General features: G+C 48.4%; 1 protein-coding gene across 1 annotated transcript in view; it reads right to left on the reverse strand.

The window, feature by feature from the left end:
* Positions 1-20,447, reverse strand: part of ADAP1 (ArfGAP with dual PH domains 1) — a 49,604-nt gene that overhangs the window by 20,774 nt on the left and 8,383 nt on the right. The window contains exons 2-4 of the mRNA XM_058815944.1: positions 18,483-18,613; positions 16,772-16,863; positions 7,999-8,081 (exon numbers count right to left, since the gene is read on the reverse strand). Of these exons, the coding sequence (XP_058671927.1) occupies positions 7,999-8,081; positions 16,772-16,863; positions 18,483-18,613 (306 nt within the window). The remainder of the gene's footprint in view (positions 1-7,998; positions 8,082-16,771; positions 16,864-18,482; positions 18,614-20,447) is intronic.

A 20,447-nucleotide genomic window follows, 5' to 3' on the forward strand; every position in this document is an offset into this window, starting at 1 on the left:
ATTTCAAACCTCAGTGCCCTCAGCAGAAATACCTCCAGGGCCAGGGCTCAGATTTGGGTACAGGAACATCAACATCAAACTGCTCTGCAGAGATTCCAGCACTGCCCCAAACACCAGGTTTGGGTACAGGAGCACAAACATCACAATCCCTGCAGGGATTCCACCATTGCTCTAAACTCTGGGTTTAGATACAGGGACACCAACATCACAACTGCTCTGCACGGATTCCAGCACCACTCCAAACTCTGGATTTGGGTACGGGAACACAAACATCACCATCCCTGCAGAGATTCCAGCACTGCCCCAAACTCTGGGTTTGGGTGCAGGAGCACAAACATCACAACCCCTGCAGATTCCAGCACCTGGTATGGGTTTGGGTACAGGAGCACAAACATCACAATCCCTCCAGAGATTCCAGCACTGCCCCAAACTCCAAGCAGACAGTGAGGATTAGAAACTGATTTTGTTTAGCAAAGCACTCGTGGCCCATTTACAAACTAAGCTGCCATTGCAACATCAGTGACACAGCTGGTGGAGCTGCTCCAGTCTTGGACATCTGGACACCCAGACGGACGCCCAGACACTCAGACACCCTGACACTGGCAGAGGCTGCCCTGGGCTGGTGCTGTAGCCCCAAACAAAGGGCAGGTGAAGCTGCAGCTTCTCTCCCACCCCAAAGGCTATTTTTAGCACAAGGAGATGATGTAAGCTCATAAGGAACTGGGGGAAGGGAGAAAAGGTTTAAGGAAAAGGAAAACCAAAGGATGCTGAGGAATTTCTGTGCCTTGTCAGGTCAGAGAGGAGGCACAGCCCTGCCCCACACCAGCACAGCATGGAAATGATGGAGGATTGCCTCACACACACCAACCCCAAACCAGGCAATGCCACCCAGCCCCTGGAGGGCACTGGGATGCTCCTGCACAGCCCAGGCACCCAGGCAGGTGGGTGACCTTGCTCTGCACCTCTGTGCTCCCCTACAGCACACGGTGCCTGCACAGAGCCCGGTGAGATGCTGCTGATAACCCTCACACGGCTGCTCTTATCTCGTGGTTTCTCTTGCCGCTCCTGTGAGCTGTTTCCTAAGGAACCAAGGCTTCTGTGAGCATTGCTCATCCATCTCTCCCCCTCTGCCTTCCCAGCATCTTGGATAATTTCAGCCAGATGTGGTTCCTGTAGTTGCTGAACACTCCTCTCTCTTTCTCACATATAAAGCAATGGGGTAATTTAAAAAATCATCCTCATCCCCAGAACCACCTTTATGGTGGGGCATTGCCTCATTCTGTGAGGGGCTGGCCTCTCCTGCTCTCACCTTTCCCCCAGCCATGCCCCCATCCTGCTCTGTGTTTGTGCAGGGCTCAGCTCAGCATCTCCCTGACCACACTCACCTGGGAGAAGCCAGCAGAGCTGCCCTGGAGCTGGTGGGAATATAAAGAGGAACATCAGCCAAGGATGTGGGCTGCACCAGGGGAAAAAACAACACTGAACTAAACCTTCCTGCTGGTCTGCATGAGAGAAGCTGAGATGGCAGCTGGCTGCCATCCTGACCACACACATGAGCTGGCTCAAACCCTCCCCAGTGCTAAAAGCAGCTCCTGGTTTAGCTGACAACCCCTCAGCAACAGGGGTTTGGTTTAACTCTCCTATTTAAGATGCAGGTCCAGTTGTCAGCAGATAAAGGATGCTACAGGAAGGACTTACAGCACTGCTCCCCACTTGCAAGGAGCTGGTTTCACACATCAGCTCTGTCTCACCCTTATCAGGTCATTCCCACAGGGCTGATGCTCTGACCATGGAGCAGGTCCAGTGGGATGGAGCAGTGTTCCACATAAAGACTTCCAGACAGCATAAACCAGCACAAGAAATAGGAAAAAAACCCCAACAACGCAACCCACCTTTGTCTCTCTTGTACCTCTCGTGGGAGCCCAAATCTGGGAACACTCTGCCACAACCCTCACACTGCTACAGGGCCCTGAATGGGGACTTTGTTATTTCTTTAAACCTTCTCACCAGCACCCTTTTCTCTCCTGGTCCTTCCCTGCAGCACAGGAGCTGCCCCAAGGCCAGGGCAGTGATTCCCTGGCACAGGTAAGGCTGTGCATGTGACAGCACCTGGGGAGAACACAAACACCCCTGTGGGGCAGCCACAGCTCCACCCCAGCCCTGTGCAGCACTAAAACCTGCACACTGCACAGGAGGTGCCCTGCTCCCCTGAGCCTGCAGCCCTCTCCACTCTCACCCTCTTCACCCCCAGATCAGGAGACCCTGCCTGTCCCCATCCATCCATCCATCCATCCATCCATCCATCCATCCATCCATCCATCCATCCATCCATCCATCCATCCATCCATCCATCCATTTCCATCCCTCCTCCCACCCCCACAGTGTCCCCACCCCTCCTGTCCCCAGCCCAGCTCCACCCTGGGTTTCCCTGCAGAGTTTATTTGTTTATTTGTTTGCAGAGCAAAGGGAGGGGATGGTTCTCCTGTGGCTTCACACCCTCCTGCAGCAGCAGCTCCTGACACACCCCGAGTGCTCAGGGCTCAGCAAAGGGCACCAGCAGCCCCCCCTCAGGCTGATGCTTCATTTCTTTGCTCAGTGCTTTGGGCTGTCTGATGTGCAGAAAACCCCGTGTCCTCTGAGGCTGCCATTAGCACTGGTTTGCTCCCCGGGTGCTGCTCAGCCCTGTAATTTCCTTCTGAGGTGGTGAAAAAGCCCAGAGCAGAGCTGGTGTGGCTCTGACACCCACAGCTCCTCACTAGCTGGAGGAAGTGGGGTAAGAGACAGCAGAGGATCAGCTCTGTCAGTTAAAATAATTGGATTTGAACTGCAACACTGCTCACTGTTTTGTCTGATGAGGCCCAAAATAAACTGCATTACATCACTGCAGGTCACACTGAGCTAATAAGGGTCTGTTCTCACACTGGGGAAGGACATTTTTGTGTCCCCTGTGTTTTCTCCAGTGCTTTGCAGTCAGAGCTCCTTCCAACTGTGTGAGTGCAGGGGAAAATTAATTCAAACTGCTGCCCAAATTATGCAAGAGCCTCATGGAATGGAAAGTGCACATTAACAGATTTTACTATTTTAGGGTGTTCTTTTATGTCTCATAATTTATTTTGCCATCATATTTGCAGACAAATAGGAAACAACACAGAAGCCAAGTAATCCTAAGGGTGCTGACAGAAGATGGAACAAGCAAATAGGCACCTCCAGAGAAATGCTGCCTGGATAAACCCCAGCTCACCTGAATGGTGACAACACGATCCAGCCCACAGCACTATAAATACAGGAATACAATCCAACAGAGCCTAAAGCCCCAACACTACTGGCTTTAATATGCCCCAAGTTTTGCCTATGTGTCCCAACTTCCCAGCAGCTCCAGTGGAAGCTCACAGGCCATCTCAGGTTGCAGTAGCTCCACATTATTTTACTCTGCAACCCAAGAGATCATCCCACCCATCTGTGGATCTACCAGTCAAATAATCCCAGTTCTCCAACTTCCACCCCAAAGGACAGGGTTTAAACCTTCACCTGGTGCAAATCTGGATTCCTAAAACACTTCCATGGGACCTGTGGCAATTTTTATCAGCTGAGGAGCCCCAGCTTCCCAAGAGCAATGAATGAAAGCAGTCAAAGTTCAAAGGGCAAACAATTCCCTTCTGTTCTCAGCCACGTTCCCATTCTCTCATCTGTAGCCTGAGATGCATCAGAGCAGCTGCACCTTGGCCAGTTTATCATCACAGTGCTCCAGCCCCACAAATACTGTTTCCTTTTGCTTCCTCCTCCTCTCCCTTGGTTAAAATAAATCCCTTTGATTAAGGGAAATCAGGAGCACCCAACTGAACTAACTTCCAGCAGATCCTCTGGAAAGCACTGCCATAACAGCCATCTATCAACAGCAGTGGAAAACAACCAAGCTTTTTAAAAGTGATCAAGACATTTTTAAAATTTATCAAACCCTGCAATTGCCTTGAGATACAGATCCAGACTTTGTTGGCAATTACAACTGGCCCCTGTTTCCAGGAGAATTCAGCACCCATGCCCCATTAAACTCCTTTAGGAGGGACAATTAGCTGAGGACTGACAGTAATTTTGCCAGTTCATTTACCAGAAGGGATAAAGCCAACCTGAACCACGTTAATGTGAGAATCTCAAGACTGGCATCATTCTGTGCTGTTGTACAAGAAATGTACTGCTAGAGAAAGGGATGTGGCCATGGTGTTAATTAGGATTGCTGGGGTGTAAATAATGTTTTGTTTCATGAAGTCTAGCCAGGGCAAACAAATTATTTAGCTCATACTACAGCTGAATGAAGAGCTCAAATGTATAAGAGGATGTCTCTGGGAATCAATAGTGGATCACTGAAACATTTAATCACAGTTTTACTGATCTCACTGCACCATCTGAGCTCTGCAGTCAATGGTGCTGATATTCTCATTAACAACAGAACCATCAGTCTGAGACACTAACGGGGCAGAGCAGCTGAAAGGGTGTGTGCTCCAAGGCTTCCTAGGGAGCCAGGAACTCTAAATCTCCCTTTTAGGAGTTTCCACTGTGATCTCCTGTCAGAACCCAGGACATCCCTCTGGCTGCCCTGGCCAGGGGCTCAGAGACCTTGGCACAGAGTCAAAGACACCTCAGGCTTTGATTTTAACCCATGGAAACAATTACCAGCTTTATATGAGGATTCAAGCCATGAGAGTTTAATGAGAATGATAGTTAGTTTGTCACAAGGTAGAAAAATAGAATTTTAGGGTTTTTAGAATGGGGGTTCAGAAGTCAAGATGGAGGGATTTGGGTGTGCCTTGTCATTCTTCTTTCTTCTTCTTGTCCTCCATCTTCTGGGTGCTGGTGGCACTTTTGGATTGGTTTAGACTAGAAACCCACTGTCTAACATAGGTGATAGGTATTGGAAAATTATTGTAAATAAAGTACACGTAGCTTTTAATATAAAAAGATAACACCACCCTGAGGGCAGTCAATGTGCCATGAACCAACCTGCTGGACAGAGCTCAGCAGGTCAGAAAAACAATGTTATAGATAACAGAGAATAAACAACCTTGAAAACCACAGCTGAGCAATCCTGACTCCTTCTTCGATCTCAGGGCTGGGAAAAAAGAGAATTTCTGACACCTTGGGGCCACCTTGACCACAGAAACCCTGAGAGTTTCCCACCGAGGGTGAGTGGCTGTGACTGCACATCCCCATAGGGGAGATCTCACTGGGGCCTGAACCAGCACCCAGGGATCCACAGCCAGGCTCCAGAGCTGCTTTCAGTGCTCAGCACTGCCCACACTGGGGATTTCTGCACATGAGAAGTGTCTTTGTTTCCCAGTTCTGATCCTGCTACCTGGCACCACTCTGCATCCCCCGAGGCAGAGGTTTCCCAGCAGTTTGGGAGAAATGCGAGACCCTTTGGGGCAGCTGCTGCCTTTGCATCCCACACTCCTGTGATTCATCCCCCCCTCCCCAGAAGCTGAATTTTGCTGCATGCCCCTCTGTGAGGATGCTTCCCTGCACTCCCTCAGCCCTGACCTGCACATCTGACACTCCTGTCCCCAGGCTCATTGCTCCTGAGTCTGGCAGCAGAAATGCTGTGAGAGCTCCTGCCTGGCATCTACAGGCTCCAGACAGTCTCTCCCCAAAGGATATTCTGAAAGACACTGAATTTCTGACCAGGGTACCATCAGGCTGCCTGGAAAAGGATGTTGCTTGAAACTATTCCAGTATAGCATTTTTCTTATTTTTTCATGCAATTATTGAACAAACATCAGAATGCAAAATAGCCCCTGGGACTGGAAAATGGAATTAAATCTTCCAGCGAACACGAGAAAATGGATACTGACATTTCTATTAGCAACAAAATGTTTCATGCTTAGAAACTGGTAACCTGACACTGCTCCAGGGAATTCAGGAGGGTGAGGAAAAATGGTTTGAGACAGCATTAGGAAGGAACAGAGATAGAGGAACACCCCAGTGAGACACAACTGGATGTGGGGTGGGCAGGAGGACACCCTGGTGTTGGTGGCACCGTGGTTTGCTCACAGACAGTTCAGGTCAGTGGAAAAGCATTTTTTGGCACAGGGTGAAGGACAGGGGGCAGCCACACCTGGGGCTGTGATGGTGCAGCAGAAGGGAGTGTTTGGTGCGTGCATCCCCAGCTTTGTTTTCTTCTAACATCAACCTGGTCCCCCTAAGGAGGAGCCACCTGGCCAAAGCTCCCCTTGGAATTTACTGTCAGGACAACCAACAAATGACATCCCAGGTCATTTGTGCGGCTCCTGTGCTGGGTTTTGGAGATAGTGCCAATCTCAGAGACACTTCACAAAGTAAAATCACTCACACACCACTTACACGATGCCCACCAGGCTGCTTCTCTTCCCCTCCTCCTCCCCAGAGCCCTGCTCACTGAAAATGGCTCACCCTCTTCTCCTCTATTCTGTATTTAATGGCTTTTGAACTTCAAAGAGAGGTGAGAAAACCCCATCACTTCAGCGTGCAGTTAAATATTATGCAGCCACATTACTGAAGAACACCTACAAAACACACTGCTAAAATAAACTCCCCTTTGAATTCTTCTTATAATATCTCTCAGAGAGCTCAGAACACACTGCCCTTCTTCCCACACAGCACTGAAGCACCTACTTCACTTTAACCAGGTACACACTCTTCTCACAGTCAAAAGGACTCATCATGTGCTTAAAATTATTCATTTTCCTCAAGCACTTGGTTGAATCCCAGCTTTTATATCCAGAAGTTGCACGACAGAAATTGGGAACATCATTCTTGGGTGGGTATTATACACACATTGGCAGATACACTCAAAAATTATCTAAGAAACCAAAGTATTTATTGCTAATAGAACACATCTGACTCCAGCAGACAGCTTTTAGAAAAATCTAAAATAAAAATGTACTCTCAATGAATATGGATACTCCCCACACACCGTGTGCCTCATGTACACAACACAGCAGAGCTGAAATGCTCAAAACATAAATTGAGAATATATGAGATCAGAATTTAATTGTGGTTTTCATAACAGCAAACTGCTGGAGCTACCTGCATATTATGAGTCTTGAAAAGCATCATGAAAAATAATATTTTAACCTTTAATCTGTAGCATGGTCTTTGCTAATAAAATTATCCCAGAGCCATCCAAGCACATAGCTGGTGTCAACTACTTAATATGCAGAATAAATTAAATGCCCCTTACATATAGCAAAGAAATACCCAGCGAATTTCATGCATTTAGTGCTGGTGCAGCCACACAACAAACACAGTGGAGCTCTGTGTCTCCTCCTCAAATCCTGCTCTTCTGCAAGAAAATCACCTAAGCCACTGCTCTGCTACCCCAGCCCCTGCAAGGCCACTGAAAGAGCTCTGAAATGAGCTCTGAAACAAACACAACACCTTTTATCTCCAGCTTTCAATCCAGCTTCACACCCCTGCTCCAGAAACAAACCCACTGGTGCTGGCCTGACCTGCTCCTGGGGAACAGCCCGTGGAAATCAACAGAAAGACTCTTGATAAGCGATTTCCATCAGGTATCCAAATTCCCAATATTCCAAATCAAGTGCAGGGAATGCCAGGAGGTGTCACCCTGGTTTTTGAAGTTTTTCTAAGCCTTCTGATGTTTACATTCTTGTAACGAATCTTCTCACACACTTTACATAAATAACTTATTGCTTTGCACTCTTTTCTGGAGGAGGAGAAATTTGATGGACTGTTGGTTTGTCCAGTGCCGTTGGAGAGGTGACACTTTTATAAATCTATAAATGTTGGAGTCAGAAATTTAAAAACTCTCTTTTACCTTGAAAAAGCAGCGAGTCCACATCGTGTTATTTCATGTCCTATAGTGACAAGGAGGGATCTTGTGCACAAGACCATACTTACTTCTGCTTAATGAGATATGGGCAATAATTAACATAAAGAACATATTAAACAGAGAGGAAGGTGCTAAAAATCAAAAAACTTGTCAGCCAAAAATGTGTCTCTCATTACCTGCAGAATAAGGCTCCTGCTTCTCACTGTGGATGAACTCTTTTCGTTCATATTTGGCTCTGATCCACTGCTCCCGCAGTAATCTGGAAAAAAAATACAGAGAAAAGGAAACATGGTCCAAGATGCACTAAGAAAGAAGTCAGAACTATTAATTCTTCAATGAAAGCACAAGTGTGATTTAAAAGTCTTCCAAAAATTGCATTGTACAGTCTGGAGTCAAGGGTTTCTTCTGCTTAGAGCTGGACAACAATAAATCATTTCCTTGTACATCCAATTTTATTGGAAACTTATTTCTTAAAAATGCACATATTTAGCAGAAGAGCCTGTCCCCACCCACCCAATCAGGCTCTGTAAAAAATCCCCTCAGTATATGAACCATTTTAGACCTAATTTTCTCAGGCCACCTACTTCAGTGAACAGGGTGAGTAAATGAAAAATCCCAACCACATACAAAAGGGAGATTATTGCCCTGAAGATATCAATACAGAAGCAGAAGGTGCTGAAAACCCATCTGGCCAAGCTCTTCCCAACTCACAGCCCATACTGCCGAGTTCAAGAAAGCAGTCTATGATGCATGGCAGCAAATATGATTAAAATGTCCTTTACTTTTAATCCTGAAATAATACAGATGATTTATACACCAAGACCTCATATTCCAAAAAGGAAAAAAATACCCCAAAGATTACAATTGGTTTTTTTGCTATTTTATTTCAGCAGGAGTGTTTGAACCAATGAAGTAACTTTGATCTGGAATATGCTGGAAGTTGCTTCAAACCATTTTTAACTGAACTTATTTCTTAATTGCCCTAGAACCCTAAATAGCCCAGATCACACTCAGAAATAAAGGCATGTGTTATCCCAGCTTCACAGCAGACATTTTGGAGCTGCCTACACTAAAGACAGCAAAAGATCCCCCAGCACTGAGTGTGTTTTGTAAAACCATCACATTTCAACACATCAACTTCTCTGCCAATGAAAACTATTCATATGCTTAATCACCTTTTCTTTTTTGCTGATTATGCAAACCAAATGGTGTCTTTTCAGCAGCCACATCCCAGAAATGCTCAAAGAACATAAACACACCAACATTGCTTATGAAAATTCATCTGCAGGTACAGCAAACACATTCAATAAATCTGCAAGACACCATCCAATGAGAACTGAGGCTGTGATTGGTTTCCTGGCAAAAAAGGAGGAAATAATTGCACAGATTTTGTTCCCTCGTTGTGTCAGCTCCTTGGTTGGGGACCAGCCTTCTCCCCAAGGTTTGGGGAGCACCACAGCTTTCCTGCCCCCAAAATCAGCTGTGAACTCCTGCTGTAATACAAACAAAAACTGATTTTGTTTGTACCAAATCTGCGTCTGCCCTTCTGCTGCTGTTTCCATGGCTGATCTTTGGCTGTCACACATCTGCAAGTTTGACTGTGAGCTCTGAACACCCATTTCTCATTTCATGCTGCCATCCTGCGCTCTGCTCTGGGTGCATCCCATCCTCAGGAGCTTTAGGGGCACTTTGTACAATCACAGAAAGCTTGGAAGGGACCTTAAAACCATCTAATTCCAACTCCCCTGCCATGGGGTAGCTCAAACCCCATCCAGCACCCAAGGAGGCTCTTCTGGGTCCAGCAGGATGCCTTTTCTGGATCTGACATCCACAAATATAGAAGCCTGATGACTCAAAAGGTGACACCCAAACACCTGCTCTATGATGCTGTCACTGATCAGCAGAGCTACCAAAACTTAATCACAAAACAAACACAAATACTTGAATTGACTATTCTTCTTGCAATTTTTCCTGGCCAGCTGCTGTGGACAGCTTGTTATCACTGAAGCCAAACTTGGACCTTTTCAGCGAGATGATGAGGGATGGAACTGGGAGGAAGAAAATTCACACCACCCTCAGCTCCAGCTGACGTCAGTGGCTTCAGCAGGAGCTGCAGCTGCTCTGAGCTCTGGAATTGTGAGAGTTCAGCCTTCCAGCATGGGGCTTTAAACACAGCAAAAATTGAGAATTCATGGGCAGCAGTGGGAAACACTCCTGCTGCAGGATGCAGGCTGTGCAGGAGATACCCTGCAGGCTCATCCCTGGAGATAAAAACTCCTGCTGCAGGGTGCAGGCTGTGCAGGGCCCATCCCTGGGGATAAACACTCCTGCTGCAGGGTGCAGCTGTGCAGGGCCCATCCCTGGGGATAAGCACTCCTGCTGCAGGGTGCAGCTGTGCAGGAGATACCCTGCAGGCTCATCCCTGGAGATAAACACTCCTGCTGCAGGGTGCAGCTGTGCAGGGCCCATCCCTGGAGATAAACACTCCTGCTGCAGGATGCAGGCTGTGCAGGGCCCATCCCTGGGGTTGCACACTCCTGCTGCAGGATGCAGCTGTGCAGCAGCCACCCACCCTGCAGGGCTCATCCCTGGGGGAGCAGCACTTCCCTGTCTGCCCAGAGCATTGCTGCAGTGGCCCCAGAGCTCTTGTGCAAGACCTGGTGCATCCCCGGGGCAGCCAGCAGGCACCACACCCCAAGGGGAGCCCTGAGAAGCTGCAAAATGTTCTCCCTCAACATCTGGCCCTGAGCAGGAGTGGCTGCAACTCCCTAATTTCCCAAAGCCCATGGGAATCCAGCTGTGCCACCTTCCCAGCAGCTTCCGGGCACTCCACACACACTCTTCCCCTTCCCTTATCATCACAACCCCAGGCTCTTTCAGCAATAACTTCCCAAAAGCCAGAACACACCACAGAGCAGCCCACAGCTTGGACAACTCAGTGCAAGGCCACCAGCTGCAGCTTCTGCTCCAGGGGTTATTTATAGAAAGCAGAACAACTTCAGTAAAAGAAACCAAAACAAAAACCCAGCTAGGACGGCGAGGAGTTCACCATCTCCCTCCACTGCAAGAGAGAAGCTGAGCAGGGATCTCACCACATTCACTCTCTTTTGGACTAGATGCAATCCTGCCATACAAAGCTGCTGGTGCTAAAACCCAGCTTCACCAGCACAGCTGTGATGAGTTCATACAGGAGCAGGAATGTGCCCTGGGATCTGCAGGAGCTGAGAGCAATTGCAGGGCAGAAGATCCTCAAACCATGCATGGATTGTATGAAAAGAGCCACCACTTTCAGGAGACTGCTGACCTCATCTTAATTTAAATATATCTTCAGAATATCCATTCTTCAGAATATATCTTCAGAAGAGCTTCAGAAATATCTGTTTTAATTGAAATGCACTTTTCCAGGCATGAATATGTGTGTGTGCAACCCAGGGCAGACACCACATAACCAACACAGGAGCCTCCATCCAAACCCATCTCTAACTCCAAAACGATTCTGTGACCAGAAATTACTGCAGTAACAGCCCCCTGGTATTTTACTGCATTTCTGGTGATGGGATAATGCAGCAAATCAGCAAATATATTATTTATGTCTGTTAAAAAAAAAATGTAAGTGCATCATTCCCAAACTGTGGAGATGCATCAGCTTTCAGGATCAACTCCAAAAGCTTTAACAGCCCACCTAAAGTCTGTCAGGCTGCTGGTTACAGGGAACTTGTCATTTTTTGGCAATTAGAACAGAAAATTCATTGTACTCATCAAAACCCCACCAACAAAACAAAACGCTAAGGAAACCCACAATTCAGAATAAGGGAAAACTCATCCCCCAGATGGGAAAGGACTGAGTTTGACTGAGGGGCAGCAGGTCCAGGGGCTGACAAAGCCCTGCCCACACCATTGCAGGCACTTGTTTGCTTTCCTGACCACCCACACGAGCACCAGGGCCCTGCCCAGGGCCAGCAAGGAAGGTTCCAGAAGGAGCCACTGGAGCAGCTTGATCTTGGTCCCACCTACTCAAAACCCACAGCAAAAAGCAGCAGAGGAAAAGCTGCTGAAGCAGTTTAATATCAAACTGTGGCTGCATGGCTGCAGTGTGCTGTGTGGAGGAGGTGCTGGCCAGCCAGATTCAGTCTCTCCAGTTTATTTTTTCCCCCAGAGTGATTTTTTCTCAGCTGGGCTGGCTGGTGCACTCCAGAGCACACCCACAGATGCTGCACATCGATGCTGTGGCTTTTCTGGAGACGCATGACAGACAAGAAACCCCAGCCAGAGGTGAAAGTGGCCCAAAAGACACCAAACACCCCCCACTACCCCTGCCCAACTGCATCCTTGTGAGGCACCATCAAAGAAGTGAATGTCAAACAGAAACACCATTTCCAGAAGCCAAATTTGCAGCTTCTGGAATTTGTCAGAGGATTTTCCAGCAAAATCCAGCATGCTTTCCACAGGCAGCCTGGTGGTGCAGCCACGCCAGCTTTCTGTCAAACAACTGCTCTAATGAAATTTTAAGTCAGAATCCAAATTCTTTGCTCAGGCTGCAAGGAGAGCCACTGCAGCAGAGACTAAAAGCCTGTCTAGCTTCACACTCCTTTCCTATCTACAAAGTTCTTGCTGTGAGGACTTGCTTTAAAGAGCTTTGTGGAGGGATGAGACAGCTGGGGGCTCCTTCAGCTCTCTGTGCACCAGCTCAGCTCTTGCAGAGCCTGAGCATTGATGTGCATCCCCTGCCAAGAGCAGCACCCCACAGCAAGGGGAGAGCACAAACACAGGGGTTTGGCTCTCAAGGCATAAAACCCCTGCATTGTGGGTTTGGAGAAGTTAAAACTGATTCTGAGCATGCAAAATCACAACATTCTCTGTTAAAATGCTAACTGGTTCTTTTTTTTGGTTGCATTGCTTTACATGCACTGTCCAGCACACCCCAACACTATTTTTCAGAATGGTTAAACACCAATTAAAACCATGTAGGAAGCAGCCTCTGTCAGTAGCACCTTAACCTTGTAGCAATTTCCTTTGGAAATTAAAGGAATCAATATGAATTAACAGGTTTACAAGCTAACAGCAAAGAGAAAATGAACAAGGAGAGTAAATCCCATGGCTGGTCAGGATTGAAGGACTGGGCAGATCTCAGCACTTGGGTGACTCGAAGAATTCCTGAGGCTGAGTGCCCAATTTGAGCCACCAAGGAGGCTCCACCATTGGGAATGAGCTGATGAGCAGCCACTCCCAGTGGCCACACTGCAGCACCTCAAATTTTACACCCAGGACATCACCCATGGCACTTCTGAAAGCTGTGGATGTAAAATCTGAAAACCCTAAAAAAAAAAATAAAAAAAATCTAAAAAAAACCCCAAACCCCAAAAACCTAAAAACCTAGTTATTAATAAAATAACTAGGAGCCTGAGCAAATCTCAATTTTACCCCTGTGGACATTATGCAATGAAGTTTTTATAGCTATAAAGTGTTTATTCTCTATGAAGCACTGGCAAAAGGAGGTGACAGAGGAAGGAGTGAGGAGTTTGCAGCCCAGGCATGGCAGAGGAGGGGCCCTGCTGACCTTCCCACACCACACCACGGTGATGGGCTTGGTAGCTCCTCCACCAAACGTACCAAACTTCAAATTATTAAAAAATAAATAAAAAATCCAGAGACCTCCCAGGCAATTTTCCCTCTGCACATCTCAAACAATAAAAAAAAGGCACTTGAGCAGTAACTGCTGTTCTGAGGATGAGGGCATGGATGGTGTGTGCCTCTCTCAGATGTCTCACAACCAGCACAGCCCATCCACCTCACCCTGCCCCATTTTCCTGTGCTCACAGCCAGGACACTGAGCTGCTCTGCATGAGGAGCAGATGCAGCTCCCACTGACCCAAGCACAGACAGGAGTACAGCAAAGCTCTGCAGCTCCTTCTCAATGCCACAGGATGAGGCTCTGCATGCCCAAATCAAGCAACAGAAAACCATGTATTGTAGCAAGGACAGGGATGTACTTCCAGCTCTGCAAAATCCCAGTAAGAGATTATCTCACTTTCTTCTATCAGTTTTCAGCCAATAAAACACTGAACAAAGCCTTTTTCCTTTGCCTTTACTCAAGAGTGAGTACCTGCAGCTGAGTGGTGAGTCAAAACTCAGCCATGTGCTTGCAATGTGCCTGCCCCACAAAAATCTGTTTCACAGCTCTCCATCTGCTGCTGTGGTGCACCAAGCTGGACCATGACCCCTTGTGACCATCCAGAGAGAGGTTTTGTGGTTTAAATTCCACACCCAAAGCTCTTTGGGCCAACCTTGTGGTGGTGTGGGAACATCCCAGAGTCTGGGACTCATCTCAGTGTCAGGGACTGCCCAGAGGAACAGGAGCTGCTCTGGTCACTGTCCCTGGGACATGGGTCAGTGCTGGCAGACAGAGATGAGAGGAAGGAAGGGGATTTTTTGTTTGTTTTGGGGATTTTTTAATTTGTTGGTTTTTTTTTTTTTTTTTTGGTGGGGTAATTTTTTCACCTATGAACTTTCCCTGGGCAATTCCAGAGCACCCCTCCAACTTCTCAAACCTGTGCCAAGTGTCATGCAGAACCAAGAGGCTACAATGGGGTTTTTGAAGGATACAGAGCAGGCAAACACCATGAATTTCCCAAAGAGCCAACCACAGCACTGCAGGCAAGAAGAAAAAAGGACAAGCTGGCACTGCAGCACTTCCTCCCCCCAAACTTCACAATTCCTCATGGAACCAAGGCAGAGGGATTCCAGAAACAGCATTATAAAATTAACAAGCTTCCAATGAACAAAGAGCTGCCCAGGCACTGCAGCTGCTGGAATGAGAAGCTCCAAAAGCTCTCAGTGCTGCAGAACATGGTTGGAATCACTGCCAGTGCTGGATGGAGGTGTCACCCATGGTGATGCTTCCCAGGGCTGCAGGCTGGGAACAGCTCATGCTCTTGCAGTGACTGGACTGCAGCGAGGCGGGGAAAAGCTAAATTTACATCCCTGGAGAAAGCAGCACTCCCCTGCACTTGTTCAGCATCATCCTGAGAGGAACAGAGAGCCCTGAGTTAGAGAAAGAGAAATACAACTGGGCACAGCATCCCTGAGACAGGTGTGGTGTGCCCACAGCGCTGGGCCTGCGGCAGTGTCAGGGCATTCTCTGCTCCTCTCAGGGGTCACATCCATCCCACTGCTGCCACGGCAGGGACCCAGCAGTGCTGGCCCAGAGAACCAGAGCACAGCTCCAGGCTGAGCACAGGAACCAGGCCATGCAGGCTGGGAATTGTCCCAGTGCAGAACAGGCACAGCAAGCTGGGACCAGAAAAGGGTCAGAAATTTGTGTTCCAGCTGCTCCCAGGAAGATTGGCCTTGCCTCCCAATGAATCAGTAAATAACCAAGAACAACAAATCCTTTTAATTCCCTGCTCCTCACAGGTTCCCAGCCCAGCATGATGCTGCTCCATCAGCCATGGACCCCAGTAAGGTCCCTGTGAGCTCACACAGCTCCAGAAGGGTCCCTGTGAGCTCACACAGCCCCATTGATGACCCTGTGAGTTCACACAGCCCCAGTAAGGTCCCTGTGAGCTCACACAGCCCCACTGATGTCCCTGTGAGCTCACACAGCCCCATTGATGTCCCTGTGAGCTCACACAGCCCCAGTAAGGTCCCTGTGAGCTCACACAGCTCCAGCAGGGTCCCTGTGAGCTCACCCAGCCCCAGTAAGGTCCCTGTGAGCTCACCCAGCCCCAGTGAGGTCCCTGTGAGCTCACACAGCTCCAGCAGGGTCCCTGTGAGCTCACAGAGCCCTGGCTGGAGCTGAGCCAGTGCCTGGCAGAGCTCCCCAGAGTGACACAGCTCTGCAGGACGGAGGGAGGGAACAGCAGAGCAGCAATGGGGCTGAGCTGCACTGGGCACAGCACCAGGCACAGACCCTGCTGCCAGCCCTCAGCAGCAGCAATGGGGATGCTCCTGCTCTGCAGGCTGCTCCAGCAGCTCCTGCTGCCTCTCCCTGTGCAAGGAGGGCCAGGTGTGATTGGGTACCTACATCTCAGGACACCCCAGGGACCTGCCCTGCTCTCTCCTCCAGCACGGGCTCTGCACCCCTCAGGCAGGGACGGGCCATGGAAAGAACCAGGACTCTGCTCCTGGGCGAGCTGAGCACCATCAGAGAGGAGCATCTGACTGGATGAACTGAGACTTGGGAGCAAACAAAATCAAAACCCTCCAGAATTGTATCTCCTGCCAATCTTGCTTCTCCAACCCCAACACGACAAGCACACACAAGTCCCAAAATGGCACAGCCAAACTGCTGGGGCTCTGGAGCTCTGAACATTGCATAAATGGATGCTGTTTTCTTGCCAGGCCAGGCAGCTCCACTCACACAAAACACCTTGGTACACAGCAGGGTTGGACCCTAAAAGCCAAATGCAGTCCATCCCCTTTACCCTGGATGGCAGAGCAGGTTCTGCTGCTCAGCTCCTTGCTCCCAGCTCACCAGGGAGGTTACTCCACACAGCCTTTCAGCTGCCTCCATGGAGGAGATTATTTGTATCTAGGTGGAAAAACACCCAACAGAAACCCCCATCCAGTATTTCTGCATTACAAATAACCCAGCATCTCACCCAGCAGATCAGCAAGTTCTGCCTTGCTGCAGAAGGGGGCTTTGAAAAGGCAGAGGAAATCAATGGGCAGAAATTGGCATCCTTGCAGCTCTAGAAACTTGGAAGAGCCTGGGGAACAGACAAACGATTGACTCCCCTGCACCATCTCACTGTACTTATTAAATAGGATCCCACACGTAGCATAAACTCTACCATATGTGTGCAGAAGGAAAAACATTTTCAGGGTTTTTAATAAATGAAACCTCAATTGTGGCAAAAAAAAAAAGTCTTATGCTAAAACTAAAGTATTACAGAGGCTGCAGCTGCACAAACAAATAAATGTTGTTTACCAGCAGAGGTATTTACTTACTGGCAGTCAAGATAGGTTGGTTTATAATAAAACGGTGGCATTTTAGATTCATATTTTGCTTTTGCTACATTGTTTCCATTCGAGGCCATAAACTGTAAAAAGAGAAAAAAACAGGAAGAATTAAGAAAATTTTAACAGTATTTTCTTTTATTTTCTTACTTCTACAAAGCAATAAAATTATTGGGATGGGGGACCTGTTCTCTTACTGAGAGGTGCACCCAGGACTGTGCACAGAAGGGTTGCTGCAAATAAATATTGGTTATTATTGCAAATAAATATTGGTTATTATTGTAAATAAATATTGGTTATTATTGCAAATAAATATTGGTTATTATTGCAAATAAATATTGGTTATTATTGCTAGGGGTCCTGCAGATTAAAATGATGCTGAGGACACGTCTCAGCCCCACCTGCATCATCCCACAGGAGCAGGAGGCAGCACACAGTGACATTTCCCCCCCAGGCTTGGGAATCAGATGGATCCCAGGAATCCAAATGGGGATTAGGTAACCAGGGGGAAAAACCTCCCAGTGGCTTTTAGTCTCCATGTGCTACAGCCCCAGCAGGGTGAAAACACATCCAGCCTCTGACAACACATCCAGCGCCTCAGATCACATCACTTGTGCCAAAAGGATGAGTTTGTTTTTGCAAAGTCATTGCAGCTACCTCAGGAAGGAGCTTGAAGTGATAGACAAATAAATAAATAAACAAACAAATAAATATATAAAAGTTCTATCTCCCTTGACAGCCCTCCTTTCCAATAAATCAATCTATAATGTTTCTATCTCCCCTGACAGCCCTCCTTTTCTTCTGATACACAAATGGTTGGTTGAGAACTCAGCAAAGAAAACTTCTTATTTCCTTATTCATACATTTTGTTTATTGAAATTCACTTTATAAGTGTAAAAAAACCCATTCTTTTTCCAGGCAGCCATGCTAAATACATTTTGTTTTGTGTCAAATGCCAGGTATACAAACACAACAAGCAACTAAGTTTTTTTTTTTTATTATTACTGTCATGGTTTTGAATTTCTCACATTTATATATTTAATCTATTCCCCCCAAAATACCAGGGGAGGAAAAATCCATGGAACACTAAGGCCTATTGTGATAAAACACACAATTGCATGAGGTGCAGCTTTCAGAAAAACCTCAACTCTACCCACAGAAGACAGAAATCAGTGACTGGTAGAGTCCATCGTGCCTTTGAAGACACCAGCAGTCAAAGCAGAAAGGTTTCCTGGGTGCCTTTAGCAGCACCACAGAAATCCAGGCCAGTGTGGGGCATAAATAGAGGGAATTTATACTGTGAGGGTTTGGTTTTCCAAGCTGTGAATTTAAGAGGAGCAAAGCCAGAGACAGCTGAGCTGGGCAGGGGTGGTGGACTAGGCAGGCAGGTCTAGTCTGTGAGAAACATTGAGAAGAAGAAAGGAACAAGAGAAGACAATTCATTGCAAGAAACAAGAGAAGACAACTCATTAAAAATTAGTATATTTTATATGCCATTTCACTGACATCTTTATAGGGGTGAGGAAATAATACGGGTGTTGTACTTCAGCCAGCACCAAACCTCGCTCCCACATTCACCACCTAGACCTGCTTTGTCACATCCCATTTCTTGCGGCATTTTTAGGAGGGGAAGAGCCCAGAGGCCTGGCAGGGAGCCTGGCAGAGCCCTGGCAGGGCAGGGCAGGGCAGGGGCAGCACGTACCTCCACCTGGGCATCGTCCCACTCGTCCAGGCGCACCGACTTCACCTTGCTGACCTGCGGGATGCTGCGGTGGATGCCCGAGCAGCTCAGGCAGATGAAGATGCCCAGGCTGTGGGATGCCCAGTCCGGGTCTGCAAGCAAGAAGGAAAGAGGGAATTGCACTTTACTGAGCTTTTGGATTCAGGGCAGCAGGAGGGAGGCAGAGACAGGGCATGGCAGGGGGGTCAGGAGCTCAGGGCATGGCAGAGTTCAGGAGTGATGCCCCTGAGTCTAAAGGCATCAGGTAAATAGACAAGGAAAATAAATGTTTCTATTGACAGGAATACAAATTAAACTAACAATTACCAGATTGCAATCCCCAATGCAGTTATTCCCCAAACCCCAATACACAGACAGCTGCATGTGGCCAAGACCTCCATAGATCACTCCATGCTCACAAGAAGAGAAGAGGGGAATATCCTTCTCTCATGAGGAAATTCCACTCAAAAACTGCATGGAACAAAGACTACATCAGCTCAGGGAAGCCGCTGTGCTGCTCCCTTTTTTATTTATTTATTTATTACATGTGCTCCACACAGAGACTTTCCTCCCACAGCTGCAGCTCCCACAGCAGCCCAGCCCTCCATGCCAGGAGGTTTCCAGCCCTTGCCTCACTGGAAAAATGCCACCAGTGGTAGCTCTGTACTTTCTCTGAGCAAAACCACGCAGTGTTTACAGCCCCGGGCTGACATCTCACACAAAGCACTGCAAACAGAGTCCCTTGCCTCCAAATTCCTCCCTGGAGCAGGGACACAGAGGGACAGGAGGAGGGCAGGGGCAGGGCACATCCAGCAGTGTCCCTGGCACTGCCTTGCCAATGCAGCCAATACAGGGATCTTTGTTTGAATCCAAGGCAAATGTCAGTGCCTGCAGCCCCAGCTGTGCCCCAGCAGCACGAGTTTCACTGCAGGTCACCCAGGCAGGCACCAAATCCTGCATCCTGCCCAGAGCCACAGGGCTGGCAGCCCCTCAGCCACCCCACGGCACCAGGCTGGCACGGGGTAAGGGCAGGTTTTCCCCTCTCCCAGCCCCTCACCATCCTTTTATCCCCCCCTGAACCCTCAGTGCCCACAGCACAGCAATCATTTATAAAAGGCAAGGGGATGTGCTTCCTCCTCCTTATCCATATTTAATGCTCTGGCTGGGTCAGTGCAGGGAGCAGGCTGGCATGGGGCAGCTCAGCTCTGAGGGGGAAACAAGGGCTGCCACCAGCCCTGCCCTGCCTCAGGGACAGCCACAGCTCTGCCCAGCCTGCAGGGACAGCCACCAGGGACAGCCACCAGCCCTGTGTGCAGGGACAGCCACCAGGGACAGCCACCAGCCCTGCGTGCAGGGACAGCCACCAGCTCCCCCAGCACACCCTGGGGAAGGGCAGTTCAGTCCCCCAGAGGTGGCTCTGCTCAGATGCAAACCCCAGTGCAGAATGGGGATTCTCATCAGACACAGCTGGGTGCCCACAAGGGAGAGGGGAGCAAATTCCCAGGCTGGCACAAGTCAGACACCAGTATGGGTTTTTTTCTGTTTCACAGGGTCCTATCCTCACCAGAGACCCCAGTGACTACAACTCAAGCCTGGCAAGCACAAAGCAGTCAGGTTGATCTAAGGGCCTGGTGCTGCCCACCCTGCTGCTCCCACGGCTTCACACCCCATCCCAGATCATGTCCCCTCTCATTCCAACCTCAAGGATTGTGCCCAGTTATTGGGCTGGCAGCAAGAATCAAGAGTTTTGCATGCTCAGGCACTTTCTGGGTCTATCTCATCATATTGTCCTCTCTCATCTCCAAACACGTTTGTAATCAAAGCCTGGGGCCCTCCAAATTTGCTGCCACAAAAACACCCCAAGGTTCAGCACTGCTGAGGGTCCCAAGGGAAGCAGCAGGCAGGAGGAGAGTTCAAAGACCTCAGGTACCAACTTAGCCCCATCCA

This window comes from Ammospiza caudacuta, chromosome 17 (assembly GCF_027887145.1).
Source record: "Ammospiza caudacuta isolate bAmmCau1 chromosome 17, bAmmCau1.pri, whole genome shotgun sequence".
Taxonomy (NCBI): domain Eukaryota; kingdom Metazoa; phylum Chordata; class Aves; order Passeriformes; family Passerellidae; genus Ammospiza; species Ammospiza caudacuta.